We start from the raw sequence: 19990 nt of genomic DNA, 5'->3' as shown, positions 1-19990 counted from the left end.
CGTAGCTTCAGAACAGAATGTCCTCTCACTGGAAATGTTTAGGGACAGTTTCCATAAACAGCAACTCTGCCCTCCAGAAGCCCTATTAATGACTCACTGGCATTAACTTTTTTTTTTTAAATGCATGGGTAGGAAATGACTAACCTCTTAAGTAGTATACCATCAGATACATGCACGCATTTCTACAGAAAGCAGATTGACAGTCTCATTAGGGGAATGTCACCTGACTGCACCAAACTTTAGCATTTAAGTAATCCAAGTACCAGAATCAGTCAGTGATTGGAGAAGAAACATGGATTGGAGAAGAAAAAAAAAAAGTTTTAGAAGTAATACAGTTCTTAATGTGAATGATGAACATTCCTTAATGTAATGGAAAACAGACAGGCGCTATTACAAGTACTATTTTATATTCCAATTTCTGCATTAGAGCACATTACTGGTGATCTTCAGCAGTGATAAGCTGATATATTTTAGGTCTTCATCTGCCACCTGCTGGACAGGACCGGAATAGAAAAAACACGTTTCAGATTTAGATTCAGTCATTTTAATTCTGGTGCAGGAGATTCATATAATAACACAATTTATTGCAACAGCAGCGCTTTATTTTCTGATGTACCGCACATTTTTTATGTGTGTGAATAAATAAAGTTTGACTCAAGTAATATGTTATACTAAACATATTTAGGTCCAAGGGGAAGTGCCTAACTTCAGCTTTATTACATCCATTTGGTTTTAGTTGCATCCGGTTCGGTTTAATTCTTGACATTTCAGTTCATTATTTCAGTTCATGCCATTTCTACTTAAACTAATTCAATTAATTTTCCTTGCGCTTAAATTAATTCAATTCACATTAATATAAATACATTTATTTGTCCCCAGCTGCCAGTTTACAAAAGAATAGATGCCTTGATTATCCTCTGCTGCCATCTGGTGGTCATTAATGGGAATAAAAATCACAAGCTTGATGGACTGGGTTGTTTTTTTTCTTTTGCTGCCATCTGGTGGTCATTAATGGAAATAAAAAACACAAGCTTGATGGACTGGGTTGCTGTCCTCTAGTGGACAAACTAGAGGACAGCAGAAGACTGAGCTTTTATGACGAGTTTCATTCCAGGTCATGTTAAGTCATATTAGGACTGCTGCACCATAAAATCACCATTTAATGTAATTCTTAAAGAGTATTTTATATGTTTGTTGACACTTGAAATTACTATTATATGTATTATTATTATTATTATTATTATTATTATTATTATTATTATTATTATTATTTTATTACTGTTATTATGCAGTTGTTGTAAAATGCTTCCTATAATACTATTTTATCATTGTTCTTATATTTGTAACTTATACTATTATAAGTGTACTACCATGTAAAATAATATCAAATATTTTCTCCCTTTTTCTTTTGCTGTATGATTGTTTTAGCACAGTGCAAAGGATTACAAGCAGACAAAAGCAGAATCCTTTTAGGTAAATCTTCTAATGTGAACTTCATAATGATCTTAACCTCACACACCCATTACTTTGTCGTGCCTGTTACCAAAGCTGTCTGTTACACAAAACATGATGTCATTTGTGTACAAGATGCTAAAATTAAACTTTCCAGAATCTATCTAAAGCTGGACTCCCTTCCCACTTTGCCACACTGGCTATTTTTACAGTTTTCATTGCAAAACATCGACAACAATAGCACTGACAGGACAGCAATAGGGTGATGCTCTACTAATAAATATGTACTGCAGACATTCGTTTATGTTTGACAATAAATGTGAAATGAGGAGCAAAATGTGCAAATGATAAGCTGAAGAAACATCATGCACTGATTATTACTTTTATCTCAAAGCCATAGTATCAAACATTAATGTAAAAGGTGATATAAATATCAAATCTGGGTACCACCAGATAGCTAATAAATAGTTTATAGCTATGCTATCCATTCATTTATAAACACTGTAAATAATTAGTAACTGTTTATTATGCAAGAATTAAGTATGAGAAGGAGATTATATGCCAAAAAAAAGTTTAAAATGCTAATTGTGCTTAAAAGGCAGTCTGAAATGTTTAGTACAACAACTCTGGATAAAATGTAGAGGTGAACAGACTCGGCTCACTGTTTGGCAAGAAACTGGAAGATTTGTCCGTTTCTCACCCTTAATTAATGCATAATAAACAGCTATTAATCATTTATAAAGTGTTTATAGATTAATTAAGAACATATCTATAATCTACTTATTAGCCATCTATAAGAGGAGCCTTTTTGTAAAGTGGTATCCAAATCGGTATTTGCTTATATTTTGTGGAGTAGAACATTATGCAATGCTGGTGTAGTTCAGTATTTTAAGTCATTTAAGTCTACCTGGTGAGCAGTAAAAACAATTAGAGATCTAAACTCAGCTAAGAGGGTCAGGGACATAAATAACTACTCGTATTTGGAAAACGCGCTGGTCCAGCCGGGCTGGATCTACCTGGAGAGTGCTAGAGCGAGGTGATCAGGCACATGGGGGGAGAGGGATCAGGGTTAGCGAGAGATTAACGAAGGCCTATAAAGCTGCGTAATCCGCACAAATTCAGAGCGTCAACTCCTCCACAAACAGCGTCTGTGCTCACACTGTCGGCGTGTTTCAGAGCCACAGGGAACCATAAAACCAGAGCGACGAGGGTCGAGTGGCGAACCGACTTAGTGCAAAACAGGAAAAGGAAACGCCACAAGAGGCTGAAACCTTCCTCAGCATCAGCAGCTGAAAGGAGCACGAAGGGAGAATCATGAAAAAGTCAAAGGTATCAAAGGTCTTTTTGCTTCACGTCGAACTAGATGCATATTTTTTGAAAACGTCATGAATAGGGTGTGAATGTGGATAAAGAAATGACAAAATCTGAGCTGGGTAATGCAGAATCTCTTTACTGAAGTCCTTTCTGCTTTGAAACATCCTTTTTTAAAAAAAAAAATCCTTTTTGTTGTGAGGGAAAAAAGGTTTGTGATCCGTGGTGAGCGTAATCATGTAAGCACCGATGCTGCTACACTTTTCGTACCGCGAATATTTATGTGCATTTTGAGATTCCATATTTTCAGTTTTCATTGATTACGCTCGTCTTATTTCCTTTGTTTTAAATCTCCTTTTTCACCAGTTTGAATAAAGAAACTGGTAGAGTCAAGATATCTGGGTCCTGCATGGATTTGAACTTTTCTTTTGATGCTTTAGATTCTGTATCAATATTGATGCATTCAAATTGTCACTTTCGTTATAATGTTCAAAGAGATGCGTTTCTAAAAGAAAAAAATGTTGCACATTTACATTAAACAAGTCTAAACTATATTAATCCACATATTTACTCAGTGCAGCATCTTTTTAAGGAAATTCCTTTGTTTGTTCCGTAGTTATAAGTAATAAACATGTCAAAAATTACATCATGGTGTTAAAACTTTTTGCTGTTATTATGTAATTATTGCAAACATAAGTGGCACGTCAAAGAAAGCATCAAAAATGATAGTCGATATAATTGTAAAGTCACCTCCCTTTTGTTTTTCGGCCTCCCTTTGCCTACATGAAGGTTCTCATGAACCTTCAAACCAATCTAACAAGTGCAGTCAGATCTATTTTGCATAAATTACTCATAGAAACTTTTTCCAGACGGTTAAAACTCCCGGTGAGTTGAGAGCAGGTGGGACGATGCCAGGATTTAATGGTCCTGCTTGTCTCTTGTTGTATCCCAGCAGGTGGGGAATGAGAATGAGCCTCCCAGCTACCAGGAAGCAACTGCAGGTGAAGAACTAACGCCGTCTCTGCAGACGATGCAATGATGCAGCTAGAGGATGATAATGATAATATATGTCCTTTTTTTTTTTGTCTCAGGTTATCCTGAGATGGAGGCCCAGTTTGCCTGGGATGATAAGACCATCAGGAGGACTTTCATCAGAAAGGTGACTGAACGCAGACTGAGTCAAATGAAGCGACGTAATAAAATGGAAAAAAATAAAATAAAAAGAATCCTAAATCTGACAAAGCCCTCCTCCGTCTGCAGGTTTACGCCATCCTCATGCTCCAGCTGTCTGTGACTGTCGGGATTGTTTGTCTCTTCACGTTTTGGTAATTTGGTCTCAGTTTTCCTCCTCCTGTTCTGATGATCTGAACTCTTTTGTTTATTGATCCACATACCAACCGAATCTAGACAACCGCTGCTTTTCTTTTCAGCGCACCCGTGAGGTTTTACATTCAGACTAACCCCAGCTTGTACATGGCGTCTTAGTGAGTAAAAATACTTTATTATATCATTATTCTCGCTGCCTATTTACATGATCCATTAACTTTTTTTTTTTCTTGCTTTTACAGCATTATGTTTTTTGCGACCTACATTGCTCTGTCCTGCTGCGGAGATCTGAGGTAAATTCTGTTTACAGTAAACGCTGATTGGTTAGTCCTGACATATTAGAGAGTTGACTCTGTTATGATTGTTTTTTCTTTTTAATTTGACATTTTAATGTTTTATTTTAGGGATTCAGTTTGCATGCCATACTAAAACATTTGGCTTGCTCCTTCTCATATTGTGAATCATATTTGACACGTGACACTTTTGCGACCAAACTTAAATAACGGCTGCAATTTTAATTTTGTGCATTTAGCAACATATTTACCCAATGCTGTGGGGTTTTGAGTGAACTCTGTTAAAGAGGTAAAATTGTATAAACAAAGATACATTAAAGGGTGAAATTAGGCAAATCTATATATTTTTAGATACAATGCAACTAGAATGCAACTGTGATTTAAATCCATGAAAGTAGATTCATGTTCCTATCAGCACACAAAAGCATAAATATTGATATGTCGCGACTTTGTTAAAGAAGCTGAGGAAACTTTGCATGAAAAATAAGCTACATTTGATCTCATGGTGAGGATGACAACGTATTTTCTTTTCTCATAACAGGAGGCAGTTCCCCTGGAACATTACTCTTTTAGTTCTTTTTGTAAGTATTTTTTCTCCCAGAGTTAATAAAACTCGTAATGTTGCTCTCTGTCCTTGACATTCTCTTCACCGTAACTCTGCCTCTTTTGTTTTTTTTCTTCAAAGACTCTGAGCATGGCCTTCATGATGGGCTTTGTTTCAAGGTAAATATTACCTACCAGGCAGAAGCAGTGTTATATATTTCAAAGTAAGATGTTGCGCTGGTGGGAAAACTAATCATTTTGAAATGTTTGCAGCTTTTACAACACCAAGTCAGTGATGCTGTGTCTGGGAATCACAGCTCTGGTGTGTCTGTCCGTCACTGTGTTCAGCTTCCAGAGCAAGGTGAGCAGAGGAGAAAATGCTTCACCGTCATCTATCCAAACAGCAGTAATTTGGTGGAATAACTGAATAATTTCCAATTTTTAATTTTTTTTGCTACAGATTGACGTAACGTCCTGCCAGGGCGTGCTGTTCTCTCTGTGCATGGTCATGCTGCTCTGTGCCATTACCATCTCCATCGTCGTCCCCTTCGGATATGTAAGTCACCCCTCTTCTCTCCTTTTTTTTATCCGGGGTCTTCTAGAAGAAGGCTAATTTAGCCGAGGTTAATGATGAGTTAAACAACAGTTGCAGCTTAATGCTTCAGGTGCTGCTGGCTGTGTTCACGTATGCGTCAGTGAGAGGGGATTGACCCAGCAGATAATCTTGGACTCTTCTTCTTGAATTAGCTCGCTGACTGTGTTCGGTAATGGTGGTTGTCTTGCATCACAGGTTCCCTGGTTACATGCCATCTATGCAGTGATAGGAGCCATCCTCTTCACCCTGGTAAGTCAGGCAGGATACAACCACAAACATTAATGTATCATCGTAGCTGTGGCTACAGAAATAAAGTTTATTATGGTAATTATTCTTATATTTGATGAGTGGGATTGGTGTGTTTACTGTGATACGGTTTACACTTTATTTGAAGGGGTGTACATGACACTGTCATATATATGACGTAACATCTATTATGAACACGGAGGAGTCTTTATGAATGTTTGTGACTGTTGTCATGAAGAGTCATTTGATAAAAAATGACACTTGTAATGCAAAGTTGCTTTTAAAAGTCCATTAAAAGTGCCAACTTTGTATTATTTGGTAAATCATGACACTTTAAAGCAACTTTGCATTAAAAGTGTCCTTATTTACCGGATGACACTTCATGACAACAGTCACAAACATTCATAAAGACTTCTTCATGTTCATAATAGATGTCATGTCATATTTATGACAGTGTCATGACAGTCTCATGCACACCCCTTCAAATAAAGTGTTACCGTTTACATTTCGGTCTCATCTGGAGTTGTGCCATAATCCATTTTTTAGATTCTGAAAAGATTGTTAAAATATGAGCTCTGCAAAGCTGATGATGTTGTTTTATAACCTCCTCTGCTCCACAAACCTCTGCCTGACCCGTCTGCTGTGTTCCTCGGGCTTCATGACACTGCTTGCTCTCTAATGTTCTCTAATAAACTTCTGAGGCTTTCACAGAACATTTACTGAGATTAAATTACACACTGGTGGACACCGTTTCCTCCATAACTTCCCTTTTAATTAGAGGGATCTCTTTAAATGGACCTAAGTACAGATTCCAACCAAACTTTTGAAAACCACGTATCATTTTTTCCCTGAATTGATGAATAATGTCTATCACATATCGAGACGTCCTAATAAGAAGTCTCAAGACTTCTGGAACTTTTACACAAAGTTGGAAAAGTTTTTTTTTTTATTGTTCTTAACTCTTATTTCCTCTTCCTGTCTTTTCCTGCTGCAGTTTTTAGCTTTTGACACACAGCTGCTCCTAGGAAACAAGCGCTACGCCATCAGTCCAGAGGAATACATTTTTGCCACACTCAGCCTCTACCTGGACATCATCTACCTGTTCAGCTTCCTGCTGCAGCTCACGGGAACCGGCCGGGATTGAAGCGTGTGGCGCTGAAAACCTCCAAAACCAGCTCAGAGTCCATTCCCAGCAGTAGAATAACAAATCGGGGATATCTGAATCCTCGGATCAGGTTCCTGATCAGTCTATTGCTTCTTCATGTAGCCCCAGTGTTGCCACCCTGCTGCTGGTTCATACTGTAAGACGTGCATCACCTGAAGGAAGTGGTTTATATTTGTTCAGTGCTCTCTGACCCTCCATGTTTAAATGTTCGGGATTCGTTGTGTGGGTTTTCTGTATTGACTGCAGTCCTACAGTAAATGCGTAAGCACTCACAATCAGAGCGATCAGCACCGACTCACTGGCTCCATTTCCATTTAAACACCACTAAGCCAGTGGCTGAGATTCAGCAAATCTGCTCTGATGCACCGCTCTTTTGGATCCAGCTAATTTTATTCAACAACTTATTTTGAAAGGAGTATGTAGATGACCTTTTGTACCTGTATTAGCATTAAAAAATCATTTTAGATGCCGTGGCTCTGTATTTTGTGTACTGTACGTGTGTAACCGATTCCTGATGAACACTGTTAATTTATGGATGAGATTTGATCGACTTGAGTATTTTACCTGAGAAATGAGCAAACTTCAACCACAAGGGAAAATGTGTGTGTAGCATGTTACAGTGCTTTTAACTGGTAAGAGCTGTCTAAATATAAATTATGAATTAATGTTAAATGTGGCCTTTTAGATGTAATAGAAATATTTTTTCTTCTCAGATTAATGACCTGTGTAAGAATGAGGAAGGTTTAGTGAATAAAAACGAGGAATGCAACTATTTTTTATTTTTACAAACTAAAAGCTATGTGTACATGCTCTGACTCTACTAAAAACTGACTCATGACATACATTGTATGGTTTGTGTGAACAATAAAAAAGTGAAAACCAAAGCAGTGAAGTTTTCAGTCAATTTTCTGATCACATATCCAGTTAACATGATGTCAGAGTGCAAACTCTACATTTATAATATTGTGAGGTTTTTTTTTTTTTTTTTGCTTTGGGACATTAATTTAATCCAAGCAAATGCTAAAAGAAGGTTTAAGTAATAGCTGTAGTAAGAGAAACCTAAAAAAAAAAAAAAAAAAAAAAAAAAGGCAGGAGATTGAAATTAAACATGTTTAAAACATTACAAAAAGTATTAAAATTGTGTATAAAACATACCTTATAGACACCACAGATTAAAAAGATGTTTTGCAATCTCATTTATCTAATTTGCACCTTAAAATTTATCAAAATAAAACTACTGAAAACAATATGATATAAAAAAATAGGTCCTGCTCATCCACATGTGGACATATACCAATTTTAACAACAGTAGGAAATTCAAATAATAAAAAAAAACAATGAGACGGAGCTAAAATGTTTCTGTAAATAGTATAAAAATCATTAAAAATGCCAATTTTTGGTGAGGAGTAAATTATGAAATGCTATTTTTAAGTAACAACACCTTTACTTCAGAACAAATTGTGGCTACTTTACCATCTATGGTCACTTCAGTGAGTGAAGGGCAGGTGCAGACAAACAATCACATAACTTAAAGTAATACTTCTTGTTGTTTCTTGTTTTTATATTATTTTCTGCCAGTTGCTTCCTATATGGGCTCTTTGCACGTACGGCGCTGACATGAGCGAAATGCGGCTTTCTTGTTTCCGCTTTGAGTTACCATGACAGCTAGAAAAGACAAAGTCGTATTTCAGAAGCAAATAAAGCAATACCTTGAAAATTGTTGTCTTCAAAATTTAATGGGCCTTTAAGTTTTCAAGTATTTCCAAACAATCCTGAATTAAGAAGGCTGTGACTTGTAAATATTAGTCTCTACCAGTTAAAGCTAACGCCACACAGCAAAGTTTCCAGTCTTCACTTCATCCCGGATCAGCTTCTTCAGCCCAAAACTACCGGAGTGAGACGGATGGTAAATAAAGGAGCCTCCCTGAGTTATTTCCATGGAATCACTACTGTATTCAGCCTGAAAGAGCGAGTTTATGGGAACGAGAAAGCAGACCAGAGCCAGTCAGCCGAGCAACTGATCTGCCTGTACACACTGCTGTAAACACCGTCCTATCTGAGATCTTCACAAGAAACATGCAAAGGTAATAAAACGAAATAATACGGAGACCTTAAGGAACACGGCCATATTTTTCTAAAAGCAACAACTTTGAACCTGGACAGTCAGCTGAACTAGAATTCTGACACCAGAACTACCCTTCTTTTTAAACTATGAGGCTTGTTGTGCTTCATCATGCTTCGGAAGCAAAAAGCCAGAACAGTAATCTCCCCCGTTCCTTGGTCTCTGTTTGACACTAACGACAATAAACACACTTAATATACTTGAAAATAAATACAAAATAAGGTAAAAATGTTGTCCCTTAGAATGGATTAAATGTTAAGAAACTTAAATAGCACATTTTTATAAGAAAGATGTCTGAGAATATTGTCTACTAGCATAAGCTAAAGTTAATGTTAGCCACAAAGTTTAAAGAAAGTAAAATTCACCTTCATGTCTGTGAATATATAAAGAGGCGAACATCTTTTCTCCAGCTTTCTTGCTGGAGCTTCGGATCGAGGAACTTCATTAATTGTTATCTTGGCCAAGCCCTGCAAGCACTCAGTGTAAAATGCCATTTCAATGGACCGGAAGCGATCGAGCCGCTTATCCCCGAACACGGAAGTTGACGTGCAAAGAGCCCGTTACAGAATATCAGCCTCACTGAAGCCTTATGTTGTAAAAAGTGTAATGATTTTTACATTTTATCGTTCAAAAAATACCAGAATTTGCTCATTATTGCAGATTTTTGTCTGACTTATTACAATGCTCAGGCACGTGCAGAGGGGGGAGCTGGGGGTGCTTGAGCACCTGCCCTTTTTGCTCCTTGCCCCCAAGTGCCCTTTTGGTCAATTTTTTTTTTGGTATTATTATTATTATTGTATATGTCACATTTTTGTAATTTATCATTGTTTATTAAACTCTGAAAGCTGAGTGGCTTTGTTAATATTCTGTCCTAGAATGCGGTTAGATGTGCCCTTTTTTTGTTGTTGAGCACCTGCCCCTTTAGTAGTCTCTGCATAGCCCTGACAATGCTACTAAAAATAGTAATGATAATTAGACAATAAAATGAAAAATATGTACTTTAGAAGTTTTTCCAAGAGTAATTAAAAAAAAAAACTTTTTACTTCTGCTTGAGGAATTACTTTTTTGAAGTGATGATACTCTCTTTGGAGCTAATCTACTCAGAGGTGAGCACACAGTTACACATACAAATAAAAACAGCTCACTCAAACATTAAAAGTTTTTTATTATAAAAAGAAAACTGACAAATTCAAAGAGAAATCAAAGAGAAAGTAAAATCTTGTCTCAATCATTTAAAAAACAAACAAAAAAACAAACACAAGTTAAAGACAATTTAGCAACTCTGGCACAGGAAGACAAAAGTAGCCAAGTGGCATTTGCAAAATAAACCAAATAGAAAACCTCTTTCCTCTAACAAAACTGTACAAAATGAGTTATTGTATAAATAATAAAATGTTCACAAACAGGGAGGTTTACGAGCCCAGTGGATTTTCAGAATGCTTCACGAAAACGTTCAGTGTGGAAAGTTCAACAATATACTACCTTGAGCTAGGCTTTGATCGATAAAGGGTGCAGAGAGTAAAATTTCAGACGATCTGCTGGGATGCGAGCCTAGACATTCTTTTACTCGGGCGGAATCAAAATCAGCATTGTTTGTTGAAAATCCCTCAAAACAAGCAATTCACACCAAAAAAATGCCCGGTTTCACCATCATGTTACCATGGCAGCTGCAACAAGACATAAACATGTGCTTTACAGCGGATGTTTTGTTCTTTATAGCCACTGCGGTTTCTCCTGCCCTCTCATAAAGAGAGGTGGAGCAAGTTGAGAACTGGATCTCACTACATCCTAAGCGATGGCTGATCCACTAGGAAAATAACCGTATCTAAGAAAACAGATGTGTGGCATTGTGAAAATCCAGACAGGACAACCGAAAACCACCCGCTTGGAAATCCTATCTTAGCAGCGAAACAATTTGAAACTATGAAATAAGCCTCCAAATTAACATTAGGATGGATTTTTTTTAAAGAGCATTTGAAATATTAGTAAGTGCAACAAATTCTTGTTAAATCTTAAATTGTGTGTGCTATCTACAAAATTAGTTTGAGTATTTATTTTTTTCCTTATAATATTGCAATCAAAACACAAGTTCATTTACAAATATTACAACTTCTTCTTGTAACATTTTCTCTTGTAAAAAAATAAAAAAATAAATAAACACTGCTTTGCCACTAACACATGGTCATTTCATAGTTTCAAACATCACGGTTTATGTAGCAAAAGTGGTGGCTAACACATGGAATAGCATTTATTTGGATATTTCCTTCATGGTGCACTGAATCTGAAAACTTGATAGTCACGATGTTATCTGGATAGGTCATAAATCATACAAAAAAAATATCAATGAATCACACAAGATGAAACAGAATAGAATGGTAAAGAGAGAGTAGAAAGTAGAAAGAGGGAAAAAAAGGCTATTTACAAAAGTAACTTTTGTGTCTGAAAACTGTCTGTTTAACACCATGAAGAGCAAAGCTGTGTTTCTCCTGGATGTGTGTTGAACCCCCCATAGATTCACCAGTGTGTCTGCATGCACTCAAAAGCTCTCCTATTTACAGTACGGGAAAGTCCACCCTACAAATGATTTAAAAGATGCATCGTCTTAATAGGTCTGCAAAGGAAATAATAAATTGACTTTACCTGTAGTCATAATTTTGAGCATGATTGCACACTTGTCCTATTTATAATGTCTGAGTTAATCCGATTTTTTAAAATGGATAAAAATAAAATGGAGATGGTTACAACGTCTTTGGTTGCAGAAACATAAAGCAGGAAAACAGCTAAAAGTCATAAAAACAGGCCAGAGCAGAATCAGGATAATCAAACTGTGGGGCCTTGAGGCAGACGTCATCTACCTCGAAAGACGAATGATTGAACAGGAACATAAACCAGCAGCGACTCTGATGTGATAACTAGACGGGATGCAAAGAAGCCTGTTGCCATTTTCATAGTATATACAAATAAAAGTCAATTCAGTGAGAAATCAGGCAGTAAATCCAGAAAAGGATCATTAAGGCTTTGCTAAAAATGTTTAGATTTATTTATTTATTTTTTTTGCAGAATTTTGGATCTCTCACAAATTCATTCAGACTTGCAGTCTCACTAAGGCTGTAAGAATCGTCTGTAATGGCACTTCCATGGTCTGGTGAGCAGTCCTTTGTAAAAACCACTACTTACTATCTACATATCTACAGTTCTGGTGTCAACAAATGTACAGGTCAACGTATTTGAACAGACATGGTGACGTAAGCTTCACTTGGCTCGATGTGCCGACCGGTATTTGAACACCGCGACGCTGAGCAGGACGAATCGCTTAGATCAGCACAACATTTAAGTCAGTTTGGTTGAACTCTGGGCTCTGAAAAGCTCTCTACAAACGGTTCGGATACAATGCGAGGACAGACAGACGACACAAGGCTTGGAACGGAAATGTTTCATGAAAGTAAAACAAGAGAAATCTTGAAGTGAACAAGAGAACAGCCTCAAACCATTTGAAGAGGAAACTAACATCTAGTCTCTGTGAAGAGATAAACTCTACAGCTAAAGTCTAACCTAAGAATATTTCATCAAAAAAAGGCAAATCTTTTCAGCAACAAACAAAACAAGAAAAACAACAACAAAAAAAAACAGAAAAAAATATCTTTCTACAAACTAAAAACTCACTGACAGAATCAAACTCAGATGACAGCAGCATTGAAAAAAAAAAGACTTATCACTCCCTTTCCTATCAGACTAAATCATTCGGTGGGATTTTCTAAGTCTTTCATTAATTTTCCCTCATCACTTTTACTAAACTACTCTTTAATTTAGTAACTGCATTGCTCTTTTTACACATAATATCTAACTGCTTCTTTCTAAAGCATGTTCACCTAACCCCCTGGGACAGAGGCTGAATTAAAAGATACCTGATGGCAGCTGCGACAAAACCGCTTAAAACCACTTCTCAGAGATAGGCATGGGCTGCTGTCAAAATATAAAGTTGAGCAAAAATGACACGGTTTCGTAGGTATTGAAAGACAAAATTAATAAATGGAAAAGAAAAAAAAGTATAGAGAAATTGGCAGGTAACTGTAATTGGCTAACAGCAACACTCTTCAGAGGGCAATTTGTTACAGAGGGAAGAAGACTCAAACTTAGCAATCTTCAGTGTCAGTAGGCCGTTTATAAATTAAGTCTTAGGAAGTGCAAAAGGTTTACAAAGCTATTCTTTCTATTTTAGCTATTGAGTCCTGTCTCCTGTTCATTCTGGAAGTTGTTTCTAAACAGGCTGTGAGATTTGAGGACTAAATGCATCATACCAATGTTGCTCTGTTTTATTAACCTGAATTTAACATGAAGCATCCTGTAATTAGAAATGCTGCCGTTCCTTTGGAAGCCTCACAGTTAAGGTAACGGTCTGCAATCTTTAAGTACATTTTAATGCAAAACAGCACATTTTTGTTCCCAACACTAACAAGACAAATACCTAATTTAAGATGCTAAGCGCAGCTTAAAATGTTCCACCTTCAATCATTTAGATTTTTTTATGTATATAATCATAAAACCCTGCTCTACAGAGGCTCCTTTATTATGCAATGTGATGTTTGCTCTGCAAATATTATAAATAAACAATAACCGGCCACACAAAAAAAGCTAGAACAATACAGTTTAAGTGCTGTTAATTATAGTTTTAAAAAGAAATCTAAATAAACTAAAGTCAACATCTGCACCTTGACAAGCTTTACAAAACAATGAACTAGACTTCAGCCACAAAACTGTTTAATGTGGTCAAATTGCTTCAATAACAAACACACTTAATGCTAGAGCTCTAGATATTTTGAAGACAAAGTTTGAAGTACTGAGAAGAAATTTAAAACCTATGTTAGCTAAACACAGGAGCTAATCAAATCTAGATATTCCTAACATAAACACAGTGGCGTTACAGTATTTTTTTCCCAGCCATTCATCTCTTTGTAAGATTACACTGGGAGTCTGAGAAACTACTGCTAGATGGTTAGTTATATGTGGAAATGCTAACTTGGGGGATTGCTATGCTAACTATGTAATTTCTGCCATTTGGCTCTTTATAAATAAAAGTTGAGAGCCTGGAAAGCTAATATTTTTAGCTAAAGAGCCAGGTTAGCTGTCATGTTAGCAAAACTGTACATAGCCGTTTATTCACCAATGGACACTTGGATATTGGTATTTGTGGAGTTTTGTTTCAATGTAATACCTTCAATTAAACAGATTTTTGGCTAATATGCTCAATTTGCAGCAAGATGTATTGGGAGCCTGACAAGCAGTTGTCAGCCAGATAATTAGTGACGTTAGCTGCTGTGTTAGCTTGACTGTACCGGGATGTTTGTTGCTAAATTTCATTTTAAAACAATAGCTACTTTAAATGCCATTAATCAAAAAAGTCTAAAAATGTGTTCCTACTTATGGTTATGATGCACTTATTGCAGCGATCACTATGCTGAAAAACTGCCCTTCCTTTAGCATCAAAATTTGATGTCTGATTGTGAAACCGTGACTTTGTAAAATCGAATAACAATAAACATGATGTCAGCCCATGCCTACTCATTGACAAAAATATGTGATGAGATTGCAATCTAATATACCAGGATGACTGTCAAAATGAACACAAGTCACTTTGATGTTTCTTTTAGCTGATAAATACACGACTGGAAGCCACTAAGTTTTCAAAAACCAAAAGAGTCACTTTAGAGAATCCATTAGTGTGTAAGGTCAAAATTTGTAAGTCCATTTTAGCTTGTCTTTCAAGACTACAACATTAAATAACTTCTTTTTCATAAACGTACGCTTCAATGATTAAAAACTCCAAAAAAATAGAACTATGATTTGAATATAAATATAAATAATCGATTGTCTTTTGTTCCGTTATGGTCTAAATAAACAAAAACTATGAACAGTCAATGTTATTTTCATGCGTGTGTGAATAGAAATCTCTGCAGCAGTTACAAGAAGAAGTAGCTTTAAACGGTTTACCTCCCACAGTTAGAATGACTCCACACATCAGACCAGCAAAAAGTTTTGAAATCTGTACAAACTGCTGCTGCTGCTGCAAATAGAATGTCAAACAACAGACATCAAAAAATAAAAATAAAAGTTTGCATATTTTACACAAAAAAATAAAAGACACATTGTGTTTCAACTCTTCCTTGAATCACTCTGAAACATCCAGAATGCTTTTTTTTCTTTTTTAAAAATAAGAATTCGCTATACCACTTGCACAAAAATAATGCTCTCTGTCATTTCTTCCTCTCCTATTTCTTTTGATATTTTTCAACAATGTTGTTATTTATTTTTTTTCCTTTTTCAGTTATCAAAATAGACCCAATCTTCTTTGAAGAAGGTTCCCACCTTTGGTTGGTCAACTCTTGAGGACGTGAGCTGAAGAGTCTGATGAAGTTAATTGTCGTCCTTTTTCTTAAACAAAAAAAGAAAGAAGAAAAGAACAAAAACAAAACAAAGCAAAAAAAACAAAACAGACACACACACACACACACACACACATTCACACCCACAAGTACAAACAAGCACACGCACTGGCACACACGTGTTCCTTTTGTTATCCGTGTTCAAGTCCCGGTGATTGGTTGTGGTTGAGATCTCTTCCAGCTTGATCCTGTTTTGGTTGGATTTGCTTCTTGCCCTGCGGCTTCTCATTGGTGGGAGCTGGAAAGTTCACAACACATTGTTGATACTTTGAAGGTGCTCAGCAAACGTTATGCATAAGATAAAATCTCTAAATAGTACTTTCATTGCAATCGCTCTATTATTTCCTTTGTCACTTTTTTGACAAAGGATACTCAGTTTTTTATTCTAATAACTAAATAACATCCAGAGCAGCCAGTTGTCTATATTCGTCATCTTAATTACACGTCGGGCCCTGGACGTTTTCCCACCTCAGCTTCACTTGGTGTGTTGGTAGGAGTAGTTTGTATGTTCTGCCGGATTCTCCATGGCGACCTGCTGCTGCTGACCACCGTTCTCCTGTCAGGAAAAAGTAAGACAAGACGTGTTGCATAAATAAAAAAAATCTATATTAAAAATACTGAAGTGAGCCGCATTTGCTGCAGGATTATTATTTGTCTCCATATTACATTTTAGATCAGCTATTAATTAGAGACATCGCAGAGCCCTGCTGTTTGTGTGAAAGCCATAGCTGAATAATGGCTTAATTTTATAATTATTATTTTGTTTATCAGAAAATAAAAAGGATGTTATAAAACTTTTACCGTTTGCCTAAAAAGAGAGCTCAGTATGTCAAAGCATTCCATATAAAACACTAGAAAACATGAAATTCATTTTTCAATCCTTTTTTAAATTCTTTTTTTTTTCATGTTGGTTTGCAACTTAATATTTAGATTTTGTACTTTAAAGTTTGCTTACATTACATTTTAAAGTTCACACAAACACACAATTTTATCAAGTCAAAAATAAACAATATTACTTTTGATATTATTTATTTGAAAAATAAATTAAAAGAATTGAAAAATTAAGTGAAAAAATAAGATGTTAAAATTAATCGTTTATTCAAAAATTTGTAAATTATTTGAGAGAAAAAAACAGTGGCAAACAGAAAAGCTTTTACTACAGATTTCTAATGGGACTCTAATCTATTGGTAAATCACACCGCATAAACCTTTAAATACTGTCCATGAGCGTAACAAGTTCATACGCGAGCAAACACTGGAAAGTGTGTCATACCTCTACTGGGACATTGGAAGGAGGCACTGGGGTGTACTGGGGGATATAAGGCCCCTGCATAGTAGTGTTGGCTGGAATATACTGTAAGGATGACAGGAATAAATGATGTCAGGATGTCGGGAGAGGAAGCCAGTGGTTCTGTGCCAGGAGGATGTGAAAGCGATACTGACTGTGCCTGTGCTGCCCAGAGACAGGTGGCTTAATTGCTGAGTGAGAGGCCCCATCATGGACGTGGGCTGGATGGACATGGCATGCTCCATTGTCGGGGTTAGCACTGTACCCTGCGGACGAACAGATGCAGCGACACTCAGTCAGCCTGTCTCCATTAACCTGGTACAATGTTCACTTTACATAGTCAGACAGGACCAAGCAGGGCTCCTGTGCACAGCAAACAGCTCATAACTGGGAGCAAACACAAAAACAACACTAAACAGTGGATATTCTGAGATTAGATCAGACAGTTCAGAAGAATGCATTTTTGAAACTTGCTTATTTTGCTTTTATATTCAACTTCAGACTGCTCCCGTCTCTCCCTGTCCTCATTCAGCTCTTTTGAGACGTCCTCTCTGTTAAATTGTGCACTCTAACAACACATGAATGGAGCAAAAGATCTGTGAGATACTCACAGCTGGCTGCATGAGGTATGACTGGTGGTGCATCCAGGACGGACTGTGTACCTGTAATTAGGAGAAATGATAACGAAAACTCGTTTCTGCTTTTCGTCTGTTGCAGCCACCCTTTGAGGTGTGCTATGAAAATGCAGAGGAGAGGAAGAACTTGACGAAATGCAGCTCTATTAGCTTAGATAATGTGAATTTAACGAGGGACTCAGGTCGGACGTGACAAAAACAAGACTATAAAGCCAAAAACAATAATTATATTGGTGTGTCTCACCTGGTAGGAGGAGACAGGAGAATGCATGTAGGGCGAGAGAGAGGTCTGGGCAATCATCCGGTTTGGAGCCAGACTGTAGGGTGAGGAGTAGAAACTGTCGAACAGACAAGAAGACCGTGAGAACGTCGCGCGCTTTGCAGGTAAATTCAGCAATATTTGAAGGTTTCCACACCGGCCAGCAGAGGGCGACCTTTCATTGCAGCTCGCCAGCCAGCGTTTATTTTACTGTAGGGCTGGGGCTGTTTTCTGTCAGTCTGTGCATACCACTCACTCACCCATTCTGTAAGGCTGTTGGGTCATACGCTAGCGTCATTCCTCCCTGGGAAAACAACACACAGGATTCAGAACCAGTGAGGTCATGCAAACACTGGCGCGAAACAGCGTGTACTCAAAGAGCAGCCAGCTAGCACGGAAAGTGTAATTTAAAACAAAACTTTAGAAAAAAAAAAAAAATCTGGCTTTGAGTTCCTAATGAGGCAGACGATCAACGCTTTGGCTGCGTTACCGTATCGCCGTCTCGAGCCCAGGGCCTTCCATTCTGGAGGTACTTCCCCTGGCTCTGCCTCTTCTTCTGACCCCCGTCTGCAAACTTGCATAATAAGGGCTCTGTGGGTGCTGAGAAAGCGACAGATCAAACGAGTAAGTGAATTTGGGTAATCACAGCAGGGAACAAAAACAAAACAACATCATGTTTGTATAGTACAAAGCAAACAGTCCACACACCGAGCACTCCTGGAGGAGTCTTGATGAATTTGCCATTGAAATGCTGAATTATGGCCTCACACTTCTCTGTGGACTCCATTCTGAAACAACAAAAAAAAGGTCAGACTGAACTCCCTCTGCAGAAATCTGTTCGCATTACATGTGCATGTTACCTTGCTCCTCCACCAGGACATTTTAAATTCAGACAGAAAAGCCTCACCTTGCAAACCCCACGCCACGGCTGGTCCCGTTGGCGTCCCGGAGGATGCGCGTGGAAATGACCTGGCCGAAGGACTTCAGCATGTTTTCCAGCTCCTGCTCGTCCATGGACACCGGCAGGTTGGAGATGTAGAGGTTGGTGGGGTCCTGCTCTTGTTGCTGCATGGCAAGATCGGCTTTTATGAACCATTTGAAAGCATCAGGACTTGATGTTTAAGGCATGAGCATTAAAAGAGTTTCATTTGGCTTCAATGTAATTTGGGGAAGAAGGAAAAAAGCTCAAACTTGTTCACTTTTTACACAAACTTCAGTACATTTTTTAAAATATATTTATTTAAAGGTTTTTTTGGCACTACTAGCCTTTATGCATTAGTACTTCAGTTACAGCAAGTCTTGTTAAGTGAACTTAACTCCAGCATATCTGGAGAGCTGAGAAGATACATTCTCAGTTTCATTTATGCCTGGGCTTTGACTGGACCACTTTAACACATACTAATGTTCTCAACTAAGCCATTCTCTTGTAGATTTAGGGTTATCGTCCTGCTGCAAGGTGAACCTCCTATCCAGTCTCGTCTCTTAGAGCATCTGACAGGTTTCCCTCTGAGGACTGTCCAGTTTTTACCTCCATCCACCTTCCAATCAACTCTGATCAGTTTTCCTGTCCCAGTGATGTTGCCTCTACCGTGGACTCAGGACGATGTGCAGAGTTATATTTGACGTGTGTTTACTAAGCGGATACTATGTTTTATTTATAGACGGAGCTGCACAATAATTCAAACCACAGTTGTTGCTACATGTCAATGTATGAAGCGTCTCCATGCAAAATACAGCTTGGATGCAGTTCTTGGTTGGATTTTACATTTCCACTAACAAGCATGCAAATTCTGCATGACAATAACTGATGCACATATTTAGTTTGGCTATTGTATCGCATATGTTTTCCTAATATTGTGCAACCTTTTGAAGCGTATCAGAGTAAAGCGGGTTCAATAAAACGGACAACCATTTTGAAAACCATGCACCATTTTCCTTCCTCTTTGTGTGTCAAGCGAACTACCAATATTATACACTGACGTGTATGGATATTTTAAAGTCCTTCATTTTTAATGTAGCAATAACTTTTGAGTACTTTCAAAAAGTCTTTCAGAATGCATCTGGGCTCCCAAATGCAAGATTCCGGTCATGTCGCTACAAAGATTTTTGTCCTGGCAGCCATGAGAGCCGTCGTCTCATCAGTGTCTGCTGCTTCTCCTGGTCCATTAAAGTTTCATCGTATCCCTGCTCCTTGTCAAGCATCAGGATCCGATATGGATGAACCGTTTTAAGCAAGTTTTACCTGATCGATAAAACTGAAAACTGCATAATGTGACACCCGAGACTTCCCATTCGTCACTGCCTCATCCTGCTGC

At 37.5% G+C, this 19990-nt stretch overlaps 2 protein-coding genes across 4 annotated transcripts in view; one reads left to right on the top strand and one right to left on the bottom strand.

The window, feature by feature from the left end:
• Nucleotides 1-2575: 2575 nt before the first annotated feature.
• On the top strand, nt 2576-6956 carry faim2b (Fas apoptotic inhibitory molecule 2b). 2 transcript variants are annotated; one of them, XM_008410067.3, is made up of 12 exons: nt 2576-2781; nt 3716-3764; nt 3855-3922; nt 4024-4088; nt 4194-4247; nt 4332-4382; nt 4924-4963; nt 5068-5105; nt 5199-5286; nt 5386-5481; nt 5716-5769; nt 6761-6956. In XM_008410067.3, the coding sequence occupies exons 1-12, from the start codon at nt 2767-2769 to the stop codon at nt 6908-6910; spliced, it is 768 nt and encodes a 255-aa protein (XP_008408289.1). In that variant the 5' UTR covers nt 2576-2766; the 3' UTR covers nt 6911-6956. The 2 variants fall into 2 exon arrangements, with proteins under 2 accessions (XP_008408289.1, XP_008408290.1); XM_008410068.3 differs by having other exon boundaries at nt 2601-2781; nt 3719-3764.
• A 3242-nt stretch (nt 6957-10198) lies between these two features.
• Nucleotides 10199-19990, bottom strand: part of LOC103465343 (RNA-binding motif, single-stranded-interacting protein 2-like) — a 40657-nt gene continuing 30865 nt past the window's right edge. For both annotated transcript variants that reach the window (XM_008410069.3, XM_008410070.3), the window contains exons 5-14: nt 18583-18740; nt 18384-18463; nt 18166-18275; nt 17936-17979; nt 17661-17754; nt 17393-17443; nt 16937-17047; nt 16767-16847; nt 15962-16049; nt 10199-15731 (exon numbers count right to left, since the gene is read on the bottom strand). In XM_008410069.3, coding sequence (XP_008408291.1) covers nt 15969-16049; nt 16767-16847; nt 16937-17047; nt 17393-17443; nt 17661-17754; nt 17936-17979; nt 18166-18275; nt 18384-18463; nt 18583-18740 — 810 coding nt within the window. In that variant the 3' untranslated portion in view covers nt 10199-15731; nt 15962-15968. The remainder of the gene's footprint in view (nt 15732-15961; nt 16050-16766; nt 16848-16936; nt 17048-17392; nt 17444-17660; nt 17755-17935; nt 17980-18165; nt 18276-18383; nt 18464-18582; nt 18741-19990) is intronic.

The sequence above is a fragment of the Poecilia reticulata genome, chromosome 5 (genome assembly GCF_904066995.2).
Source record: "Poecilia reticulata chromosome 5, P_reticulata-male-v2, whole genome shotgun sequence".
Taxonomy (NCBI): Eukaryota; Metazoa; Chordata; class Actinopteri; order Cyprinodontiformes; family Poeciliidae; genus Poecilia; species Poecilia reticulata.
This window is presented reverse-complemented; position numbering and strand designations above follow the sequence as displayed.

Bases quoted from the DNA above. Each gene is read 5' to 3' on its own strand.
- faim2b (XM_008410067.3), top strand. The intron at 4,248-4,331 runs GTGAGTAAAAAT...TTGCTTTTACAG, and splicing joins AGCTTGTACATGGCGTCTTA to CATTATGTTTTTTGCGACCT. The intron at 5,770-6,760 runs GTAAGTCAGGCA...TTCCTGCTGCAG, and splicing joins GAGCCATCCTCTTCACCCTG to TTTTTAGCTTTTGACACACA.